General features: G+C 37.1%; 1 protein-coding gene across 1 annotated transcript in view; it reads left to right on the top strand.

Moving 5' to 3' along the window:
* CFAP44 (cilia and flagella associated protein 44) overlaps positions 1 to 23,525 on the top strand; it is a 152,830-nt gene that overhangs the window by 27,522 nt on the left and 101,783 nt on the right. The window contains exons 7-15 of the mRNA XM_054480666.2: positions 4,566 to 4,782; positions 6,841 to 6,955; positions 9,842 to 10,006; positions 12,104 to 12,259; positions 12,556 to 12,603; positions 13,199 to 13,298; positions 13,830 to 13,924; positions 17,069 to 17,278; positions 17,933 to 18,043. Coding sequence (XP_054336641.1) covers positions 4,566 to 4,782; positions 6,841 to 6,955; positions 9,842 to 10,006; positions 12,104 to 12,259; positions 12,556 to 12,603; positions 13,199 to 13,298; positions 13,830 to 13,924; positions 17,069 to 17,278; positions 17,933 to 18,043 — 1,217 coding nt within the window. The remainder of the gene's footprint in view (positions 1 to 4,565; positions 4,783 to 6,840; positions 6,956 to 9,841; positions 10,007 to 12,103; positions 12,260 to 12,555; positions 12,604 to 13,198; positions 13,299 to 13,829; positions 13,925 to 17,068; positions 17,279 to 17,932; positions 18,044 to 23,525) is intronic.

Genomic DNA, 23,525 nt, shown 5'->3' with positions numbered 1-23,525 from the left:
AGCGATTTTAAGTTTCATGTGGAATCAAAGAAGACCCCATACAGTCAACACAGTCCTAAGCAAAAAGAACAAAGCTGGAGGCATCACACTACCTGACTTCAAACTATACTACAAGGCTACAGTAACCAAAACAGCATGTACTGGTACCAAAACAGACATATAGACCAATGGAGCAGAACAGAGACCTCAGAAATAACACCACACATCTGATCTTTGGCAAACCTGACAAAAACAAGCAATGGGGAAAGGATTTCCTATTCAGTAAATGGTGCTGGGAAAACTCGCTAGTCAAATGCAGAAAACTGAAACTGGACCTCTTCCTTACACCTTATACAAAAATTAACTCAAGATGGATTAAAGACTTAAATGTAAAACCCGAAGCCATAAAAACCCTAGAAGAAAACCTAGGCAATGTCATTCAGGACATAGGCATGGGCAAAGACTTCATGACAAAAAAGCCAAAAGCAACGGCAACAAAAGCCAAAATTGACAAAAGGGAGTTAATTAAACTAAAGAGCTTCTGCACAGCAAAATAAACTATCATTAGAGTGAATAGGCAACCTACAGAGAGGGAGAAAACTTTTGCAATCTACCCATCAGACAAAGGTCTAATATCCAGAATTCACAAGGAACTTAAACATGTCTACAAGAAAAAAACAATTCCATCAAAAAGTGGGCAAAGGATATGAACAGATACTTCTCAAAAGAATACATTTGTGCAGCCAACAAGCATATGAAAAAAAGCTCAACATCACTGATCATCAGAGAAATGCAAATCAAAACTACAATGAGATACCATCTCATTCCAGTCAGAATGGCAATTATTAAAAAGTCAGGAAACAATAAATGCTGGCGAGGCTCTGGGAAATTGGAACGCTTTTACACTTTTGGTGGGAATGTAAATTAATTCAACCATTGTTGAAGACAGTATGGCGATTCCTCAAGGATCTAGAACCAGAAATGCCATTTGACCCAGCAATACCATTACTGGGTATATACCCAAAGGAATATAAATCATTCTGCTGTAAAGAGACACGTATGTTTATTACAACACTATTTACAATAGCAAAGACGTGGAACCAACCCAAGTGCCCATCGATGATAGACTGGATGAAGAAAATGTGGTACATATACATCATGGAATACTATGCAGCCATAAAAAGGAATGAGATCATGTCCTTTGCAGGGACACAGATGAAGCTGGAAGCCATCATCCTGAGCAAACTGACACAGGAACAGAACACCAAATGCTGTGTGTTCTCACTCATAAATGGGAGTTGAAGATTGAGAACACATGGACACAGAGAGGAGAACAACACACACCAGGGCCTGTTGGGGGGTGGGGGTGAGGGGAAGGAACTTAGAGGACAGGTCAATAGGTGCAGCAAACCACCATGGCACACGTATACCTGTGTAACAAACTTGCACGTTCTGCACATGTATCTTTTTTTTTTTTAGAAGAAATAAAAGAGATATATTTAATGGAATTGTTATGGGAAAGGGGTCCCAATACAGATCCCAAGAGAGGGTTCTTAGACCTTGCGCAAGAAAGAATTTGAGATGAATCCATAGAGTAAAATGAAAACAAGTTTATTAAGCTGAGATGATGGGGTTTTCTAAATATACAATCATGTCATCTGCAAACAGGGACAATTTGAGTTCCTCTTTTCCTAATTGAATACCTTTTATTTCTTTCTCTTGCCTGATTGCCCTGGCCAGAACTTCCAACACTATGTTGAATAGGAGTGGTGAGAGAGGGCATCCCTGTCTTGTGCCAGTTTTCAAAGGGAATGCTTCCAGTTTTTGCCCATTCAATATGATATTGGCTGTGGATTTGTCATGAATAGCTTAAGCTGATAAGCAACTTCAGCAAAGTCTCAGGATACAAAATCAGTGTGCAAAAATCACAAACATTCTTATACACCAGTAACAGACAAATAGAGAGCCAAATCATGAGTGAACTCCCATTCACAATTGCTAGAAAGAGAATAAAATACCTAGGAATACAACTTACAAGGGATGCGAAGGACCTCTTCAAGGAGAACTACAAACTACTGCTCAATGAAATAAAAGAGGACACAAACAAATGGAAGAACATTCCATGCTCATGGATAGGGAGAATCAATATCATGAACATGGCCATACTGCCCAAGGTAATTCATAGATTCAATGCCATCCCCATCAAGCTACCAATGACTTTCTTCACAGAATTGGAAAAAACTACTTTAAAGTTCATGTGGAACCAAAAAGCCCACATTGCCAAGACAATCCTAATCCAAAAGAACAAAGTTGGAGGCATCACGCTACCTGACTTCAAACTATACTACAAGGCTACAGTAACCAAAACAGCATGGTACTGGTACTAAAACAGACATATAGACCAATGTAGCAGAACAGAGCCCTCAGAAATAATACCACACATCTACAACCATCTGATCTTTGACAAACCTGACAAAAACAAGAAATGGGGAAAGGATTCCCTATTTAATAAATGGTGCTGGGAAAACTGGCTAGCCATATGTAGAAAGCTGAAACTGGATCTCTTCCTTACACCTTATACAAAAATTAATTCAAGATGGATTAAAGACTTAAATGTTACACCTAAAACCATAAAAACCCTAGAAGAAAACCTAGGCAATACCATTCAGGAAATAGGCATGGGCAAGGACTTCATGTGTAAAACACCAAAAGCAATGTCAACAAAAGCCAGAATTGACAAATGGGATCTAATTAAACTAAAGAGCTTCTGCACAGCAAAAGAAACTACCATCAGAGTGAACAGGCAACTTACAGAATGGGAGAAAATTTTTGCAATCTACTCATCTGGCAAAGGGCTAATATCCAGAATCTACAATGAACTCAAACAAATTTACAAGAAAAAAACAAATAACCCCATCAAAAAGTAGGTGAAGGATATGAACAGACACTTCTCAAAAGAAGACATTTATGCAGCCAACAGACACATGAAAAAATGCTCATCATCACTGGCCATCAGAGAAATGCAAATCAAAACCACAATGAGATACCATCTCATACTAGTTAGAATGGCAATCATTAAAAAGTCAGGAAACAACAGATGCTGGAGAGTATGTGGAGAAATAGGAATGCTTTTACACTGCTGGTGGGAGTGTAAATTAGTTCAACCATTGTGGAAGACAGTGTGGCGATTCCTCAAGGATCTAAAACTAGAAATACCATTTGACCCAGCCATTGCATTACTGGGTATATACCCAAAGGATTATAAATCATGCTACTATAAAGACACATGCACATGTATGTTCATTGTGGCACTATTCACAATAGCAAACACCTGGAACCAACTGAAGTGTACATCAATGATAGACTGGATTAAGAAAATGTGGCACATATATACCATGGAATACTATGCAGCCATAAAAAAGGATGAGTTCATGTCCTTTGCAGGGACATGGGTGAAGCTGGAAACCATCATTCTGAGCAAACTATTGCAAGGACAAAAAACCAAAAACACCACATGTTCTCACTCATAGGTGGGAATTGAACAATGAGAACACTTGGACACAGGAAGGGGAACATCACACACCGGGGCCTGTCGTGGGGTGGGGAGAGGGGGGAGGGATAGCATTAGGAGATATACCTAATGTAAATGACGAGTTAATGGGTGCAGCACACTAACATGGCACATGTATACATATGTAACAAACCTGCACGTTGTGCACATGTACCCTAGAACTTAAAGTATAATATAAAAAAGAAGAAAACAAGTTTATTAAGAAAGTAAAGGAGTAAAAGAATGGCTACTCCATAGGCAGAGCAGTGGCTTGGGCTGCTTGGCTGAGAATACTCATAGTTATTCTTGATTATATGCTAAACAAGGAGTCGATTATTCATGAGGTTTCCGGACAGGAAAGGGGTGGGCAATTCCTGGAACTTAGGGTTCCTCCCTTTTTAGGCCATATAAGGTAACTTACTGATGTGGCCATGGTATTTATAAACTGTCATGGTGCTGGTGGGAGTGTCCTTAACATACTAATGTATTATAATTAGCATATAATGAGTAGTGAGGACGACCAGAGGTCGCTTTCATCACCATCTTGATTCTGGTGGATTTTGGCCAGCATATTTACCACATCCTGTTTTATCAGTTGGGTCTTTTGACCTGTATCTTGTGCCAACCACCTATCTCATCTTGTGAGTTAGAAAGCCCAGCCTCCTGGGAATGCAGCCCAGTAGGTCTCAGCCTTGTTTTACCCAGCTCCTATTCCAGATGGAGTCACTCTGGTTTTAATGTTTCTGACACTGCTGTCTAATATACGTTTGTGTTTCTCCCCAAGTCATAAAATGGAATATGTTCTCAAAGTGTTTTTCTCATGCAATATGTGATTAAGACTTCTTTACCCTCCCCCTTCATATCATATAATTCAATCTAAAGCCAAAGATGGTGAATGTTTTTGGAATTGTTCCTTTAGGGTATTCTTGGCATCCTTACATCACCATGGGCTGCCTCCCTCTCTTTTTTTTACAATATGTTTTTGAAAATGAAGTAAATGTGTCATTATTTATTAGGCTTCCATTTATCCTTCCAGATGGGACTGAGAAGGGATATGCTTATGTGGACTTTAACTACAGCGGTACCTTGCTGGCCTCTGTCGGTAGCAACCCTGACTACACACTGACTATCTGGAACTGGAAAGAAGAACAACCCATACTGAGGACAAAAGCTTTTTCTCAGGAAGTTTTTAAGGTTACTTTCAATCCTGATAATGAAGAGCAGCTTACTACATCGGGATCAGGTCACATCAAGTAGGTTGGGTAACCAATAGAGGTGCCAGTAGATATCACAGGAGTATTTTTCTAAGAGGATCTAAGAGCTGGAGACATTTTTTTTTTTTTTTGCTGTTTTGGTTAACATTAGAATTATTTAAAGATATGTTATTTTAAAAGCTAACTAGTAATGCACCTTTTCTAATTAGATATGTGGGATTTTATTTCTGCAAACAGCATAGATAAAATAAGGGCTTTTTTTTTTTTTTTTTTGAAATGGAGTTTCGCTTTTGTTGCCCAGGCTGGAGTGCAATGGCATGATCTCAGCTCACTGCAACCTCCGCCTCCTGGGTTCAAGCAATTCTCCTGCCTCAGCCTCCTGAGTAGCTGGGACTACAGGCACCCACCATCACACTTGGCTAATTTTGTATTTTTAGTAGAGTTGGGTTTCTCCATGTTGGTCAGGCTGGTCTCAAACTCCTGACCTCGTGTGATCCACCCGCCTCAGCCTCCCAAAGTGCTGGGATTACAGGTGTAAGCCACTGTGCCCAGCCAAATAAGGATTTTTAAATATAGCCTGCTGCCTTCTTATAGGCTCCATCTGCTAAAAGAGTTTGTATAGTGTCTTAATAACTAACATTGGGATGGTATTTCCAAATTCATATTGAGCTTTCACATCCACTACTGAATTTCTTGTTTGTAGCAACTCAGTCTTCATCTGTAAAACAAGAATTATCACAGTATCATTCCTGACAAGGAACACTCGATACGAAACAGTAGCAGAACCTACTCTTGATCTTAGATCTTGCTCCAAACTCCATGCTCTTTTCATTATATCATACCCTCATCTATTTCCGGGATGGAATGATCTTGTCTTTCTCTCTCTTTCTTCTACTTTGTTTCATGCATTTGCATAACAATCTTCTACCACCCCGGAGCTTCCCATAACTTGATTATCAGTGTCTCTTTAAGAGAAAGACATTTTTATCCATCCTGAATTCCTCTTGTCTCAATTTAAATCTGGTCTTTTTGTTATTCATTTATTAGAAATATAGACTAATTGAGCAGATTTTTAATTGTAATCTTTGGGGAATTCTCAAATAACCTTCTGCTAGCTATATGCGAAAATTTTCCAATTTCTTATATTTTCTGATTGTTTAGTAAAATCTGTATTTTCTATGCCCTATATCTTTGAGGAAAAGGCAGACATTGAACAGTTAATTTCATGTGTGAAGTGCTATGAAGGAACCCAGAGTATATGGAAGCATATCATCAGGGGACCTACTATTCCTTTGGAGAGGATGTTGGCTATCTAGGCTTTTGGCTTTGTATCATTGGCTTGTTGATACTCTCCATTATCTATTTTATATCTACTTGGATAGGTCTTCTTTTTCTACGTGGTCTTCATCATCCTGTCCATTTGTTTAGACTATTAATAAGAAAATGTTAGTAATAACATTTATTGATTGCTTTGATATGCTAGGCACTGTTCTAAGAATTTTTCAACAATTCTATGAGGTAGATGTTACTAATTTTCTCATTTTATACCTGAGAAAATGAAGGCACAGAGTGATCTAGAAAAGTGCTCAAAGTCACACAGCTAGTAAATTAGAATTCTTTGGAAAACTTTTATGTCTTCTAAAACAATACTGTCTAATAGAACTTTCTGACAGACTGGGAATGTTCTATGCTGTCTAATACAATAGCTGTCAGCCACATGTAGTTACTGAGCACTTGAAATTGGCTAGTGTGACTGAAACACTAAAATGTTGATTTTATTTAATGTTAATTACTTTAAATCTAAATTTAAATAGTCACACATAGCTGGAGGCTACTGCATTAGGTAGCACAGCCCTAAAATATAAGATGCACAAAAGCAGGAAATTTTATTTTTCGCCTATTTTGATCATTGCGGAATTCACATTGCCTAGAACCTTGCCAGACAGGTAGTAGGTACTTAATAAATCTTAATCAGATAAATGAATGAATGAATGAAATAATATATGCAACTATGAAATATGTAAATGTTTGGGTCATTTTAAAATACAAATCAATAAAATATCTTTGAGGTACATTCAGTCTCTTTCTTGTTTGTAGGTTCTGGGAAATGGCTTTTACATTCACAGGTCTCAAGCTGCAGGGATCACTAGGTCGGTTTGGCAAAACAACCACTACTGATATAGAAGGCTACATGGAGCTCCCAGATGGGAAGGTGAGTACAGCTACTATTCTACAGTATTAAAATTGTGTTTTCAAGTACATAAATGAAAGCACACATATATGTAAATATATTACATTTTAGCAAGCTCTGCCAATAACAGATATTATCATTGTAAATGTAATGAACATTTAATTTTACTTCTTCAATTATCAATTGTAATTAAAATATTTCCCTGAAATTGTCATAATCCATACTTACCTACCATTTTCTATTTTCTTTTTACTAAATATGTACACACATATAAAGTATGTGAGCATTTTCATATATTAACATAATGACATATTTGTTACTCCCAGGCTTGAGTGCAGTGGTGCGATCTCTGCTCACTGCAAGCTCTGCCTCCTGGGTTCACGCCATTCTCCTGCCTCAGCCTCCCGAGTAGCTGGGACTACAGGCGCCCGCCACCATGCCTAGCTAATTTTTTGTATTTTTAGTAGAGACGGGCTTTCACCGTGTTAGCCGGGATGGTCTTGATCTCCTTACCTCGTGATCCGCCCACCTCGGCCTCCCAAATATTTGTTACTTTCAGTTATGTCACAGAGTTGCAGTATTTGTATTACTTATTTTTCCCCATTTTGTCTTGCTATCATGATCCAAGAAGACTTATTAGGTCAAAGGTTATATACAACCATGTGGCATTTATTTTTATTGTCAGATTATTACTCAGAAAGAGCAAACCACTTTATAGAGGCATCTGCAACACTGCAACTGTAATCTGTTAATTTATTCTTTAATATTGTTAGTTTCTTTCCTTTCTTTCTCTTTTAAAATTTATAGGCATATTGCCTGAAACAATAGTTAATTAGGATTAGTTCTCTATCAATATTTTACATAGCTTCCTATTAGAATGAGTTATACATTATTATTTGTGATAATCTCAGTTGTAAGTAAATGCCAGCATACAAATATTACTCTAAGGAACCAAGTGGTCTAGTCATCTACGTGACTGAATATTCTCAATTCAAAAGCATGGTATATAGGAGGAAGTAAAAAGCCTTGGATGCTGGCGAAACTATATATCTAAATCCATGAGTTGATCTTAAATCATCTCAGCTTCAGATTCTCAATACTGTAAGAATTAAGCTAAGATAAAGATCAATAGAATCCTTGTTAAAAACCTGGTATGAGATATATTTTTTAAAGGGTTGGTAGAATTTGTATAGATATAGGGAAGAAATAAGCCATTTTAAATGATAGAGCAGCTAAAGGAAATGTTAAGCATTAGAAATAAATATCAAATTTTTAGAGGGCAGATTGGAATAAACCATTTATGTTGGCAAAAAGTGGAGAATTTCAGTTGAGAAGTATGACTGGGTCCTAGTGTACAAGCAGTTTAATAGGTAGGCAGAACTACTCTACCTGGGAAGAGTAGACTTGCAAATGAAAGAAGTAATAAACAAATTTGGCCATAAAATGCCAGGTTGATTAGAAGGGAAATCTGGAGTCAAGGAAATGAGCTAGAACAGAAGCTGTTGCTGTCATCTAAAAAGAGATGATCCAGGGCCTAGACTTCTCAGAACAAATGGAAAAGGGAAGCTAGATATGAGTCACATTTCAGAAAGGAATGCCTTATAGGTTTTTGTCATCACTGCTGGCTTTCATCACTGGACAGAAGAAAATAAGTCTAAAGACTCTACCATAAATGGCTGAGGCTTAAGAACAGAATCAGTAAAGTCGGTAGGGTTGTTAAAAAATAGGTAGACCCAAGAGATAAAAGACTGAATAAAATCATCAATTTCTCTAGATAAGGGGGAAATGGAAATGTAGACCTCTAGAGCATGCAGGCGAAAATTAGAATAGAGTTTCCCAAAGTGCATTTTTATGGAACATCAGTCTGTACAGAAGCTCCATAAAAATAAGACTTTTTAAGTCAAATTCCTTTGTATCTAAAAATTCCTCTTGGTGATTCCCAGCAAATACTTCTCTATTAAAAGTTCCCAGGGGTCCTAGAGAAAATAAAGTTTTTTTGACTTTGTTTATCCTAGCAACTGCCTTCTGAGGCTGTGCAGCCAGAATAGGAGGTTTAGAGCCACCTTACTTGGATTAGAATGCTGACTGGGTAGTTTTGGGCAAGTTACTTAACTGTTTTGTGCTTCAATGTTCTCCTCTGTAAAATGGGGATAATAATAGTCAGGGCTATCATTGGCCCATATGGTTCCTTTGTGGGAGTCAGAAAAAGCTGTTTGTTCTAGGAGAATGAGGTATCCAACATGCACAAGTGTACATGGTATCCCTGATAAATATACCTAGTTCATATGGTTTTTTGCATTAAATAACTTAACGTATATAAAGTACTGAACCAGTCCTTGGCAGAGTCAGTACTCAATAAATATTACTTTATTTGTGACACTTGTTAAATATCTTAACAACTAATGTTTGGTGGCATGCACTTGGGAAAATGCCAGATTAAACAGACTAATTTGAGAAAAGTTTTACATGATTATCCTTGTTTGAAATTGGATACTATTATGCTATAATCTACTTAATTCAGTACTGGCCTTACAAGTTATCTAATATCTAAAATTTGATAGTATTACATTTAAAAAGTAGACTCTCATCTAATTCCACTCCTGTCTTTTGTCCTAAGAGATGTACCAAGAAGTCTATTGTATACATACATGAACAATTACTAACAACATACAGCCTAATCAAAAAGATGTAAAACTGATCATATTGCTGGAAGGAAATACATCAAAATGTTATTAGTAGTTGTGTCTGGGGTAGTAGGTCTTCATTTCTGTATTTTTTTATTTTTCCATTTAAAAATTTTATAATCAATAAAAATAACCTTAAAAAAATTTTCACCTACTATTTGAGGCATAAATACGTACACTTACCTGTTTTAATGCACATTTCTTTTTTCCACATACCTGCCAGGTGCTCTCAGGGTCAGAATGGGGCAACATGCTGCTTTGGGAAGGTGGTCTGATCAAAGTGGAGCTCTGTCGAGGGACAAGCAAGTCATGTCACAATGGTCCCATTAACCAGATAATGCTGTATGAGGGTGAAGTTATCACTGTTGGGTCAGATGGATATGTTAGGGTAAGTTTTCTTGATACTTGGACGGTAGCACCCATGTTTAAGACTTGTAGCTCACCTAAAGGGTTTTATTTCTCGTAAAGGTTATTTTGTGAAGGAGATCAGCAGTCATTTACTCCCAAGGCCAACTCATTTTAAATAATGCTTCTCTTGTGGTAAATATTTCCATTCTTGTCAAAATTAATTTACTGCATTTTACCACTGAAACTTTTTGAGAGGGCCTCTTGTTATTTTGATTCTGTTGAAATAATAGCTTCAGAAGATGAAAACTCATGTTAGCACAAGATGAACAGTAGACCCACATATCCTTCCAAAAGGCTGCATATGAATGGGCCATTTTGTAGGAACAAAGGTGCTGAACATTTGTTAGTTATTTTTTACTGAGGTTACCGTTACCACTTAGAAATACACCCAGAGGTGAACTGATGGAGTTTGCCTATGGATGCTACATTCTTCTTGCTCCTTATGCTAGGGAACTCACTTGCTTTCTCTTGGGGACACTCTCTTGCCCAAAGCCTGGGCTAAGCTGGAACATTGCTCCAGCATCTAAGTCACCTTGATTGCTATTGTCACACTTCTTCCACCCACTCTGTGTAGCACTTTCTGTTAATGAGTAACCCGCTGTGGCTGGTCAACCTGTAGCCTTGTGATTTGCCTTGTAGTCCTCTTGGTAGATATTTTCAGTGGGGCCTTTCATAAGAAAGTGGTAGTGTTCTATTGAAAGAAATGTTATCAAAAGTAAGATTCTTTTTTTTTTTTTTTTTTTTTTAAGAGTCTGGTCACTCTGTTGCCACTGGTTGAGCTTACTGTGTTTGATATTATTTGACCCATATCTCCCGCAGTGGGTCCTCTTACCACTGGCTTTTTGAGCCCCAGTGTATGTTTTTACATTTACAGTATTAAATTTAATCTTGTTAGATTTCACACATTGCTCTGAGAATCTTTTGTGTCTTTTATTTTGTCATATGATATATTTGCTATCTTTCCAAGATATACATTACCCCAAAATGTCTAAATACCAAGTGGGAGAAAACCTCAGGAGAAAAGAAGTTAAATATTTCGCAGAGGATCCCTTCATGGACACCAATAATTCCTAAGCTTGCTTCTTTTTTCAGTGTCTGTCCTTGTCTTTTCAGTCTTTCGCACAGTAAATCTTCACCTCTTATCCTTTAGAAAAAACCTAGCCCAACTCCCAGGGGTTAGTCTGATCCTATTAACCCTAACCCTGACCCTCAGATATTTCCCTCTTCCCCCTACCAGGCTAATCTATGGGACAGTCTTCCCAGATTTCCTTTCTGAAAGTCTCAGTTATTCAGTCTAGGAACACATGGCAGGGTATGTCGCCAGAACTGTCCAGAAGGAGCTTTGGCCCCTCAAAGGGGAGGTCCTGCTGAGCCTCCCTGCCACTGTGAGGTAAAACTGCTCCCTCACTCTTCCTGTAGTATTCTGGACTCCTCTCCCAATGAACAACAATCTACACTTTACCGTCTCACTGTCAGATAGTAGCATTTACTGCCTCACTTACTATGAGACATGTTTGGTGGTATGCACTTGGGGAAATGCCAGATTTTCCCAGTGAGATAGTAAAGTGTGAAATATTAATATTCAGGAAGAGAAACATTTTCTAATGGAGACTTTATCTACATCTATATTCTTTGCTTCTAATGAGATAGTGCTTGAGTCATTAAGCAAGAAGGTGTATTTCCCCCTTCCAGGGGCCTGCTGGTGTGTAGAAAACAGGGTTCATTATAATATCTTGCTGAACAACTGAACCATATACTCCTATGGCCACTTTATGTAAAAAGAGACCTAATAGAAACCTTGAAATAAAATTTGTTTTGGATAAATTAGAATTCTTATGCAAGGCTGTACTTTCTCACTAATCTTTGTAAATATAAAGGAAACTATAACTTATCATACCTCAGTTCAGAGTAAAATTTCAGGGGTCAGGTTTTGGCTGGTGTTCTTATCACACCTGTTCATTGTTACTTTTCAAGAAAGAAAAAGAAATGACTTTTGAAAAAAAAATCAGGGTTTTTCTGGCTTAGAAAATAAATGTTCAGAAACTACTGATCGATTATTTTCTTTTCATTTTACAAGATATGGGATTTTGAGACAATAGACACTGCTGATATAATAGATGAGACTGGATTGTTGGAGATTGAGCCTATTAATGAACTTCAAGTAGACAAGAATGTGAATCTCTTCTCTATGATAAAAATGAATGAAACTGGAAATAACTTTTGGTTGGCTCAGGTGTGTTGCATTCTTCTCTCTTGGCTCTTTAATATTACATGGACAAAAAATTAAAATAGTAGTGTGATTGATTTGGCTACAAGTCCATTTGACTGTAAGTGTTATGAGATTGCTTATTGTGTGGCTGTAGTCTAAAATATAGAAGTTGTTTTTATTAAATTTCAATTATACTTTAATATATATGTGAGCTTTTGATATTATTGCCTGTCCTTACTTTAATAACTCATCGGAAGAACATTTAAAAAATTTGATGAAAGTTTAAAATGATAAAACAAAATACTATTTAATTTTTTTAGGATGCCAGTGGAGCCATATGGAAGCTTGACCTTAGTTTTTCAAATATTGTAAGTTGCCTATTATTCTTATTTTCTCCTAACTTTCATAGTAAAAACTTTTGTTATTTGTCTTTAAAGTATTCTTTATCTTTCTCCATATTTGGTCATGGTCTTCATAAAAAACTTGCCCAACATGTGCTACTCTTGAGAATTCTCTCTCTCATTATGATTTTACATAAAAAAGGATCTATCTCATAACACAATTTACCAGAAAAGTGGCAGTGTCAATACCTAACATTATATAGTACTTTATAGTTTTTATAAATATATGGAATTTTCACTTATTTTATCTCATGTGATCCTCATCACTACCCTATTTAGTAGGCAAGTAGCTGTTATCATCTCATTTTACAGATGAAGAAATGGAAACTGGCATTTGAGGTGACTTGCGCAAAATCACACAGCCATTAAGGGCAAAGCCCAGGACTCTATCTGGTTCTCCTAATTCTGAACCAGTGTTCTTTCTAACTTTTTAGGCTTTTTCTTATTTCTATCCAAATAAAATCACACATGTTACATTTTTATCTTTGCATTTTTTAAAAATTGATCTTAATTCTTTGTTACCCTGTCTTTGAGATCTAGTAAGCTGTCTATCTATTCTCAGACCCAGGACCCAGAATGCCTCTTCTCCTTCCATTCTGGAGCTATTGAAGCCGTGGCTGTTTCTCCTCTCACTTATCTCATGGCCACAACTGCCTTGGACTGTAAGTAGGAACTCTTAATAAAAATATGTCTGGCCTTGTTTTGTTTTATTTGCAATAAAATTTTTATATGTGTTTGATTTAAGAGCATTTGGGGATTTTCCCAAAAGGAGAGCCTCTTGAATGCAAGCGAGGTGAGTTGTGGAGAGGAGAGGGCACAAAACGCAGCAGTCATGGTTATTGTGAGAGATTAAAAGAAGGACAAAATCTGTAAATTGCTCATGAAAATGCTGCTCGTTTTGATATTGTCCACATTTGTGTTTTTTCTATTCTTTCTGTCTCCTTTTTTCCTTCTTAACTTATGGCAAATCTATATGGACTATGCAAGGTGAAATTGACCCAGCAGTCAATCATCTGTTTTCTTCTTTATTATTCATGTTTATGAATTACCTGTTTGAGGTTGTATATGAAATTTTTTACAAAAGAAAGTTATTGACTGATTTAAGAAATTTCTTGTTATAATATTCAGCATGTAAAAAGTGAGCCAAGACTTATATACATAGTTTTTTTCCTTTTAAAACTGTCTTTCCATAGGCTCTGTTCGAATCTATGATTTTGCTAGCAAAACTCCTTTGGCCCAGATGAAATTCAAACAAGGAGGTACTGCCCTTGTTTGGGTACCCCGAATGGTAAGTTTGCTGTTATAATGAACTATCAGAATCTATTGGTAAATATGGTATATCAGTGCTATTTCCTGGAAATATAGATATTTGCTGACTCAAAATTTTAAGGAATAATAAAAGTTTTAAGTTAGTTTATTTTAGTCAGAATGTGATAGAAATCTTTACCATGATTGTTGTTATGGGTTTGGTCTTGTTTTTGGTGAAATTTTTTGCCACCTGTAGATTTGTAACAGTTTCATGTTGCAAAGCAATTTCCCAACAGAACTTTGTGTATCTAGCCTCGAACCATCTGACTCTGATTTCATTCATTCTATTAATATTTACAATGTGCCAGGCCTTGTTTTAGATTCTGGGAATATAACAGTGAATAAAAAGACAAAAAATACTTGCCCCTCATGGACCTTATGCTTTAGGGGGAGGGAGGCAGAGGCAGATAGTAGTCAAAATAAGTAAGTTAAGTACACGTTATGTTAGATAATTATAAGAACTATAGAAAAAAATTAGGCTGAGATAGGGAGTTGTTCCATTTAGCAATTGCTGTATAATAAACTATCTCAAAATGTAGTGGCATAAAATAATCATTTTATTTTGCTCATGTAGTCTTTGTGTTGGGATTTGGGTGACAGCATGGATGGATTGTCTCTGCTTCGGAGTGTCTGGGAACTCAGCTGGGAAGACATGAATGGCTGGGCCTGGAATAATCCAAAGGCTTCTTGATCACAAGGCTGTCACATGGGTTGGATGACTTGAAGGCTAGGCTAAGCTGGGACTGCCAACAGGAGTGTTTATACCTAATACCCTCTCCATGTGGCTTAGGTTTCATCAGAACATGGCAGCCTCAGGACAGTCACACACTTTTTTACATGGTAGCTCAGGGCTCCAAGATCTAGTGTTCCAACAGTAAAGGCAGAAGCTGATGGCCTTTTATGGCCCATTCCCCAGAAGTCAAAATATCACTTCTACCATACTTGATTGGGTGAAGCAGTCACACAGTCACAAGCCCCATACAGAATCAAGAGGAGGGAACTTAAACCCCATCTCTCCATGGGAGGCCCATCAAAGATTTGCAGCCATATTTTTAAAATGCCATGGAAGTATTTGGGGAAATATTTGATCTTTACTATTTTGGGTTGAAATTAAAGAGAAAATATTCCAGGCTAAAAGTAAATGTGGATATAACTTGAATTAGGGGGGATTTCATGATGGGATCAAGATCAGAAAGAGAACTTAGTCCAGGGAACAGAGCCATCTTCATGATGAGGCTAGAGTGAGTAGAAATGACAGAGCATTTGGATTGGCAGACCTAGCTCACTGACTATCCTAATCTAGTTACACTGTTAACTGAAGTCTTAAAATTACAATCCAGGTAGTTGAATTATTTATTCAGATGCTCGTGTAATGTTCACAGCATGTTTCCTTTTTTAGGCTTATATTCGAGAAATGATCATATGGATTTTAAGCTACAATTAAAATGTCCCTTCTCCATACCCCCTTACCTTTCTGGAAGGCTATACATCAGTCTTTATGACTCAGCTCAGGTCAGACATCATCTCTGCATAGCCCTCCACGAATCCACCTTCAAGTAGAGTTAGGGCCTCCTTCCTCTGTGATTTTTTTCCCCTTAGTGCTTGTGTGTATATCTCTTACAGCATTTATCACAGCATACTAAGATTATGTGCTTTATCGTCTTCCCACTAGACTGTTTTTCATGGTGACAACCATGCCTTATTCTTCTTTGCATCTCCAGTGCCTCTATAGTTACTGGTACATTTAGACACTTAGTAAATTTTTATTGGATAAACAACATTCAACTGAAGTTGAATGGTGTACAGCTTTTTTATTCCCCAAATTTTCATAACTGGTGGTTACTGAGCTCTACAGGATGCCCAGTCTCTTCCAAGACAGTAGATTTGGTACATTCCGACATTGGTAGGTTTACATGTCTAGCTGAGACTTTTCCTCTAAGCTGCAGACTATAATATCTTTATTTTAAAATCTCAAGGGGACCTCAAACTCAATGTTTCCAAGACTAAGTCCATGATCTTCTGCACATCCCCAATCATCCCTCTCTCTAAATCAACAATAACAACTACAAACCACACACACACCTGGCTTCCTTCCAGTGTTTTCTGTCACAGTAAGTGCCATTATCAGTCATCCTTGACTCCTCCCTCTGCTTCATTCCCCATATCCAGTCATACCAAGTAGGGCCATTACACCTCTTCCTAAAATATGTTCATATCCCTCATCTCCACTACATTACCTGAGACCAATAGTTCTCCTGAAGTGTAGAAGCCATATTAAAAGGTCTTTCAAAAGTTCTCCCAGCATCCTATCCAAACCACCCCATATCTATTTTCCACACTGCAGCTAGGATGTCATTTTAAAAATAGCAAATCTGGCTGTGTCACTACCACTTCCCCCTGGAACCCAACTAAAAACACTTTGATGGCTTTCTACTGCTCTGGGATGAAGACTTTTCTTAATGCGACATGGAAGCCATTTTATGATCTGCTGCCTGCCTGTCTTCCTCTCCAGCCTCCTGGGGAAACATTGTTTTCTTACTCTAGTCAGACTATAACTTTTTCTTTAGTTCTGTTATTTCCTGCCACAGGACTTCTGCACAAGTTAAATTCTCTCTTAGGAGTGCTTGTCCCACCTTCCTGTACCTAGCTAATTCGTGAGCATCCTTTTGTTATCAGCTCTACCATCTCTTTCTTAGGGAAGCCGGAAGTCGAGGTCAGCCTTCTTTGTTATATGCTCTCAGAGAATACGTTTCTTTCTTTTAGCACTTATTTCAGTTCATAATTTCACACTCATTTATGTGATTAATGTCTGCACCTTTCACTAGACCAAAACTCTGTGAAACCAAGCACTGAGTCTGTTTATATTCACCACTGAGTTGCTGATGATAGGTGCTTAGCATGCTGTTTGTTCATTCAATGTTTGAATTAACATTGTTTATCCTTCCTGTGGTCATTGGTTATAAGGAACTATGCTAGAATGGATAGAGGTTACCAGAAGATGGTATAAAGAATTGCCAATGGGCAGCCAATATTAAATTACCTGAGTCTAAATAAAATATCTGTTACATAGTACAACTTTTTCAATTAACTAGTTTCAGGTCCCTTATCTTTAATTTTTTCCAAGGTAAACTTCACTGGAGCACAAATTATTGTAGGATTTGAAGATGGAGTTGTTCGAATTCTTGAACTTTATGATCCAAAAGGGCTCACGATTTTTGCAGGACGGAAGAAAATTTTGGATGCTGATATTCAGTTGAAACAGGTTTTCAAACCCCATACTGCTTGTGTCACTGCTTTAGCTTATGAACGTGATGGGGAAATTCTAGCCACAGGGGTAAGCAGTACATTTCCTTTCTTTTCTTGTTGAAATTTTATAGTTAACATTGCCTTGTAAGTCCTCCTACTTCATCATGTCTTATTTACTGAAATTCATTTTCTATCAATATATTCATATTTTGCTTTCTTTGTAGCCATATTTTTTCAGTGTAGTCTGTGAATAATCCTCTTTTTAATCAGAAGAGAGCTGGAGCATGTGAATAACACTTAAAAATATTCTTACAAATTGAATTCTAATGCTTATTTTAGGTGAATTGAAAATTTCAACTGGGGACCACCCTAGTTGTATTATTTATAATCAGTATTTTATTCAGCATAGTTATGTTCTTATATAGAATTGCCATAAATGAAGAGAATAACCGTGTAAATTCTTTATGCACTAATAGGTGAGGATATGCATGGTATAATTTTTTTGTGTGAATTTCTGAAAGTATGGTGATCATATTTTCAGAACTACATACTGAAACACATGGTTTTCCAAATGTTCTAATGGGGAAAATGGAGCAAGTTTTAGAAATAAGAATTCTAGAATAATCTGGGATATATGACCATTGTAGATAGAGATAGCGTATGCTATTAAATGCTTTTTTGTGATCTATAGACTAGATTTCATAGTAATATATATTTCGTTGGTGTGTCTCTTTTTCCTTAGAGTAAAGATCAAACTGTTTTCTTCTTTGAAGTGGAAAGGGATTATAAGCCAATTGGTTATATTAATACTCCTGGACCTGTGTGTCAGTTAATGTGGTCTCCTATGTCTCATGTAAGTCATTATTATTTGTCTTCCTGTTTAAATCTCAATTACTACATGGTGAAACTATCTTGTAGATAGAGAATAGCAGGTGGAATTTTTAGCCCACTCCTGGTTCCTGCAGTGAGGGTCAGGGATGCAGCAACAGAAAGCTCAGGTGGCTGCTGCTGGGGTTGGCCTATAGAGCATCACTCAGGAGGCTTGCTGTCTCCTCACTGCCTCCTTTCTCTTCCATGGTCTTATTAGTTGACCACGATCCTCTCTCAAAACCAGGGTTATATCAGGCTTTGCTCCAACGGGACTTTTGGCCACAGGCAAGGCATGTCGAAATGCTTTCACCTGGATCAATCAGTCTCTCTGACAATCAGAAGCTGAATTCTAAGGTCTGAATGTACTTTTCCTCATCTTTATCTCTTTACTTCTCTTCTGCCCTCAATCCACATCTATTTTCTCTTCTATCCTTTTATTTCTTCTTTCTTAGCAATTGGTAATTCAGTATTGATTACTAATCTCTTTTAATGTCTCCAGTTTTACTAAATGTGAGCATATGATAATTCAGTCATCTAAATATTGATTGACTGTCTAAACCAAGTGCTGTGCCAGGTGCCAAGATAATAATACTGATGAATTGCACAGAAGTGCCATCAGGATTATTGGGGTAACGTTGGTAATCCACTTTAAGCTTTTCTAAATAAAAGGGCCATACAATATAATAGTATTATCTACAAAATGCTTTTTGAAATTAGTCAACAAATACTCATTGTTTCTATCTTTTCTAGACACTGTGGTGGATTAAATAAGCAGTACAAAATAGTCTCTCAAGGATAAAAAAATATACATTAAAAAAGTTAAATATACCTTATCATTGAACAATAAGGTTTCACAAAGGAATTGGTGACTAAAATATCAATGGCATAGACCAAGCTTGTCCATCCCATAGCCTTTGGGCTGCATGCATGTGGGCTTTGAATGAGGCGCAACACAAATTCGTAAACTTTCTTAAAACTTTATGAGATATTTTGCAATTTTTTTTTTAGCCCATCAGCTGTTGTTTGTGTTAGTGTATTTTATGTGTGGGCCAAGACAATTCTTTTTCCAGTGTGGCCCAGGGAAGCAAAAAGATTGGACACCCCTGGAATAGAGAATGTGTGTTGTGAATTTAGAGCAGGGAACTATCAAGAAAGGAAGAACTTAAAATTAAGTTATTATTTTGTATTATTGTACCTTGATTTTGAGACATTGGTAGGATATGACCAAATTAATAAGAGATAGATACAGATGGTACAGGTGAAGGGAGTGATAGCTGCAAAGGAAGCTCTGTGAGAAAGCATGAATGTTTATATCACAACATATAATATTATGTGCATCCTTCATTCACTTCCCTAGATCAAAGTTAAAAAGATCAACCAACATTTGCCAGGGGTTGGGGTGGTGAGTAGGAGGGGAGTAGGTGTGACATTAAAGAAGTAGCTTGAAGGAGACCTTTGTGGTGATGGTATAGTTTTGTGTCTTAATTGTCATGATGCTTACATAAATCTACACATATGAAAAAATGATGTAGAGCTGTACACACATTCTATACTAATGTCAATGTCCTGCGTGGTTTTGTATAGTTGCATAAGATGTAACCAGTGGTAGAAACTGAGTGAAGGGTATGTGATACCTCTCTGTACTATCTTTTCAACTTCCTATAAATCTTTACTTATTTTGAAATAAGTTTAAAAAAATTAAAAGTAATTATTAGTGTATTTGTGTGGCTATAAAGGAATACTTGAGGCTGGGCAATTTGGCTCATGGCTTTGCAGGCTATACGAGAAGCATGGTGCCAGCATCTTCTTCTGGCGAGGGCCTCACGGGCTTGTAGTCATGTCAGAAGGTGAAAAGGAGCTAGCCTGTATAGAGATCATGTGGTGAGAGAGGAAGCAAGAGGGAGAGTGGGGAGATCAGGTGCGGTGGCTCACGCCTGTAATCCCAGCACTTTGGGAGGCCGAGACAAGTGGATCACTTGAGTGCAGGAGTTGAGACAAGCCTGGGCAACACAGTGAAACCCTGTCTCTACAAAAAATACAAAAATTAGCCAGGTGTGGTGGTGCATGCCTCTAGTCCCAGCTACTCGGGAGGTTGAGGTGGGAGGATCGCTTGAGGCTGCAGTGTGCCAAGATCGCACCACTGCGCTCCATCCAGCCTGGGTGTCAGAGTGAGACCCTATCACAAACAAACAAACAAAAAAGGGAGTGGGGAGGTGCCAGGCTCTTTTTAATAACCAGCTCTGCTGGGAATGAATAGAACAAGAACCCAACCCCTTCCCTACCCAGGGAAAGCATCAATCTTATTCATGAGGCATCCACCCGCAAGACCCAAACACCTCCCATTAGGCCCCATGTCTAACATTAGAGATCAAATTTCAACATGAGATTTGGAGGGGACAAACATCCTGTAACATACAAGACCAAAACACTCAGCATAATTTAAAAGTCATTTTGGGCTGCTTGCTAGCACTTGTATTTCTAATATCATTTGCAAATTACTAAAGTAAAAAGTAAATGACTGTATGTAACTGACCTGCTGCAGACTTTAATTGTCCAAATTGCAATAGGTCTTAGCCCTTACCAGCTGAAATATTAGATCTCATATCTGAGCATAAGGTATTAAGCTTCTGCCTGATGGCTTTGGGTGGTTCTGGTGAGGGTGCGTCCCATGTACACACAGAGCCATTCTGTCTGCCATGGTTACTACCACGTTCACTTTGGCAGCAGTGTGGAGAAGATACAAGAGAGCCAGGTCAGGGGCAGGTGGATCTATTGGGCAGCTGTGATGTGACTAGAGCATGAAAGACTGTGCAGACAAGAGATATTTAGAAGAGAGAATTGACAGAACTTGGTGATCTTTTATTTTTGTGAAGACAATTTTGAGGTATCTAAATGGAGTTCATTATAGTTTCTCTAAGACATGTTCTTCCTCCCGTATTATTCTTGGACTTCCATTTTCCCTGTCACTAAAGGCAGGATCTTGAGAGTTATCCTGGTCTTTATTATTATTATTTTTAATTTTTGTGGGTACATGGTAGATATATGTATTTATGGGGTACATGAGATATTTTGATAAGGCATATAATGCATAATAATCATATCAGGGTAAATGGAATATCCATCACCTCAAGCATTTATCCTTTGTGTTACAAACAATCCAATTATACTCTTTTAGTTATTTTAACATGTGCAATAAATTATTATTGACTATAATCTCCCTGTTGTGCTAATAAATACTATGACTTATTCATTCTGTGTATTTTTTCTTACTCATATACCATCCCCAATTTGCACCCCACCCCCGGCCACACCCACCACCCTTCTCAGCTGCTAGTAACCATCATTCTATTCTCCATCTCTATGAGTTCAGTTGTTTTAATTGTTAGCTCACAAGTAGATGAGACCATGTGATGTTTGTCTTTCTGTGCCTGGCTTTTTTCACTTAACATGATAACCTCCAGTTCCATCCAGGTTGTTGCAAATCATAGGATCTCATTCTTTTTTATGGCTGAAGAGTACACATTGTGTATATGTACCACATTTTCTTTATCCATTCATCTGTTGAGGGATGCTCAGGTTGCTTTCAAATCTTGGCTATTGTGAATAGTGATGCAATAAACATGGGAGTACAGATGTACTGATTTCCTTCAATATACTGATTTCCTTTCTTTTGGGTATATACCTAGCAGTGGGACTGCTGGATCATATGTTAGCTCCATTTTTAGTTTTTTTGAGGAACCCCGAACTGTTCTCCATAGTGGTTGTACTAATTTACATTCCTACCAACAGTGTAATTTACTCCACATTCTTGCCAGCATTTGAAATTGCCTGTCTTTTGGAAAAAAGCCATTTTAACAGGAATGAGATGATATCTCATTGTAGTTTTTATTTGCATTTCTCTGATGCTTAGTGATGTTGAGCACCTTTTCATATACCTGTTTGCCGTTCGCATACCTTCTTTTCAGAAATATCTCTTCAGAACTTTTCCCAGTTTTAAAATTGGATTAGTAGATTTTTCCCCCCATAGAGTTGTTTGGGCTCCTTATATATTCTGGTTATTAATTCCTTGTCAGATGGATAATTTGCAAATATTTTCTCTCATTCTGTGAGAGAAATATTCTTCACTTTATTTAGAGAATTTAATTCACTTTATGAAGAGAATTAAAAGAAATTCTCTTCACTTTATTGATGGCTTCCTTTGCTGTGCAGAAGGTTTTTAAGTTGATGTGATTCCATTTGTCCATTTTCACTTTTGTTGCCTGTGCTTGTGAGGTGTTACTTAAGAAATCTTTGCCCAGTCCAATGTCCTGGAGAGTTTCCCCAATGTTTTCTTTTAATTGTTTCATAGTTTTGAGGTTTTAAGTTTAAGTCTTTAATCCATTTTGATTTGATTTTTGTATATAGCAAGAGATAGGGGTCATTTTATTCTTCTGCATACGGATATCCAGTTTTTCCAGAAGCGTTTATTAAAGAGACTGCTCTTTGTGCAATGTATGTTCTTGGCATCTTTGTCAAAAATGAATTCACCGTAGATGTATGGATTTGTTTCTGTATTCTGTATTCTGTTCTATTGGTCTGTGTTTCTGTTTTTATGTCAGTACCATGCTGTTTTGGTTACTGTATCTCTGTAGTATAACTTGAAGTCAGGTAATGTGATTTCTCCAGCTTTGTTCTTTCTGCTCAGCATAGCTTTGTCTATTCTGAGTCTTTTGTGATTCTGTATAAATTTTAGGATTCTTTTTCTATGTGTATGAAGAATGTCATTGCTATTTTGATAGGGATTGCACTGAATTTGTAGATTGCTTTAGATAGTATGGACATTTTAACAATATTTATTCTTCCAATCTATGAATATGGAATATCTTTCTTTTTTTGTGTCCTCTTCAATTTATTTCATCCATATTTTATAGTTGTCATTGTAGAAATCTTTCACTTCTTTGGTTAAGTTAATCTCTATGTATTTTATTTTATTTGTAGCTATTGTAAGTGGGATTACTTTTTTGATTTCTTTTTCAGATTGTTTGCTGTTGGTGTATAGAAATGCTATTGATTTTTGTGTGTTGATTTTGTATCCTGCAACTTTACCGAATTTGTTTACCAGTTCTAATAGTTTTTTGGTGGCGTCTTTAGATTTTACCAAATATAAGATCATATAATCTGCAAACAAGGATAATTTGACTTCTTTCTTTCTAGTTTGGATGCCCTTTATTTCTTTCTTATCTGATTGCTCTATCTAGAACTTCCAGTACTATGTTGAATAACAGCAGTAACAGTGGGCATCTTTGTTGTGTTTCAGATCTTAGAGGAAAGGCTTTCTGTATTTCTTCATTCAGTATGATACTAGCTATAGGTCTGTCATATATGGATTTTATTGTGTTGAGGTATATTCCTTCTCTACCCAGTCTTTTGAGAATTTTTATCATGATGGGATGTTGAATTTTATCAAGTGAATTTTCAGCATCAAT

The sequence above is a fragment of the Pongo pygmaeus genome, chromosome 2 (assembly GCF_028885625.2).
Source record: "Pongo pygmaeus isolate AG05252 chromosome 2, NHGRI_mPonPyg2-v2.0_pri, whole genome shotgun sequence".
NCBI classification, from domain to species: Eukaryota; Metazoa; Chordata; class Mammalia; order Primates; family Hominidae; genus Pongo; species Pongo pygmaeus.
The sequence above is the reverse complement of the archived record's forward strand: the minus strand, read 5'-3'. Positions and strand labels throughout refer to the sequence as shown.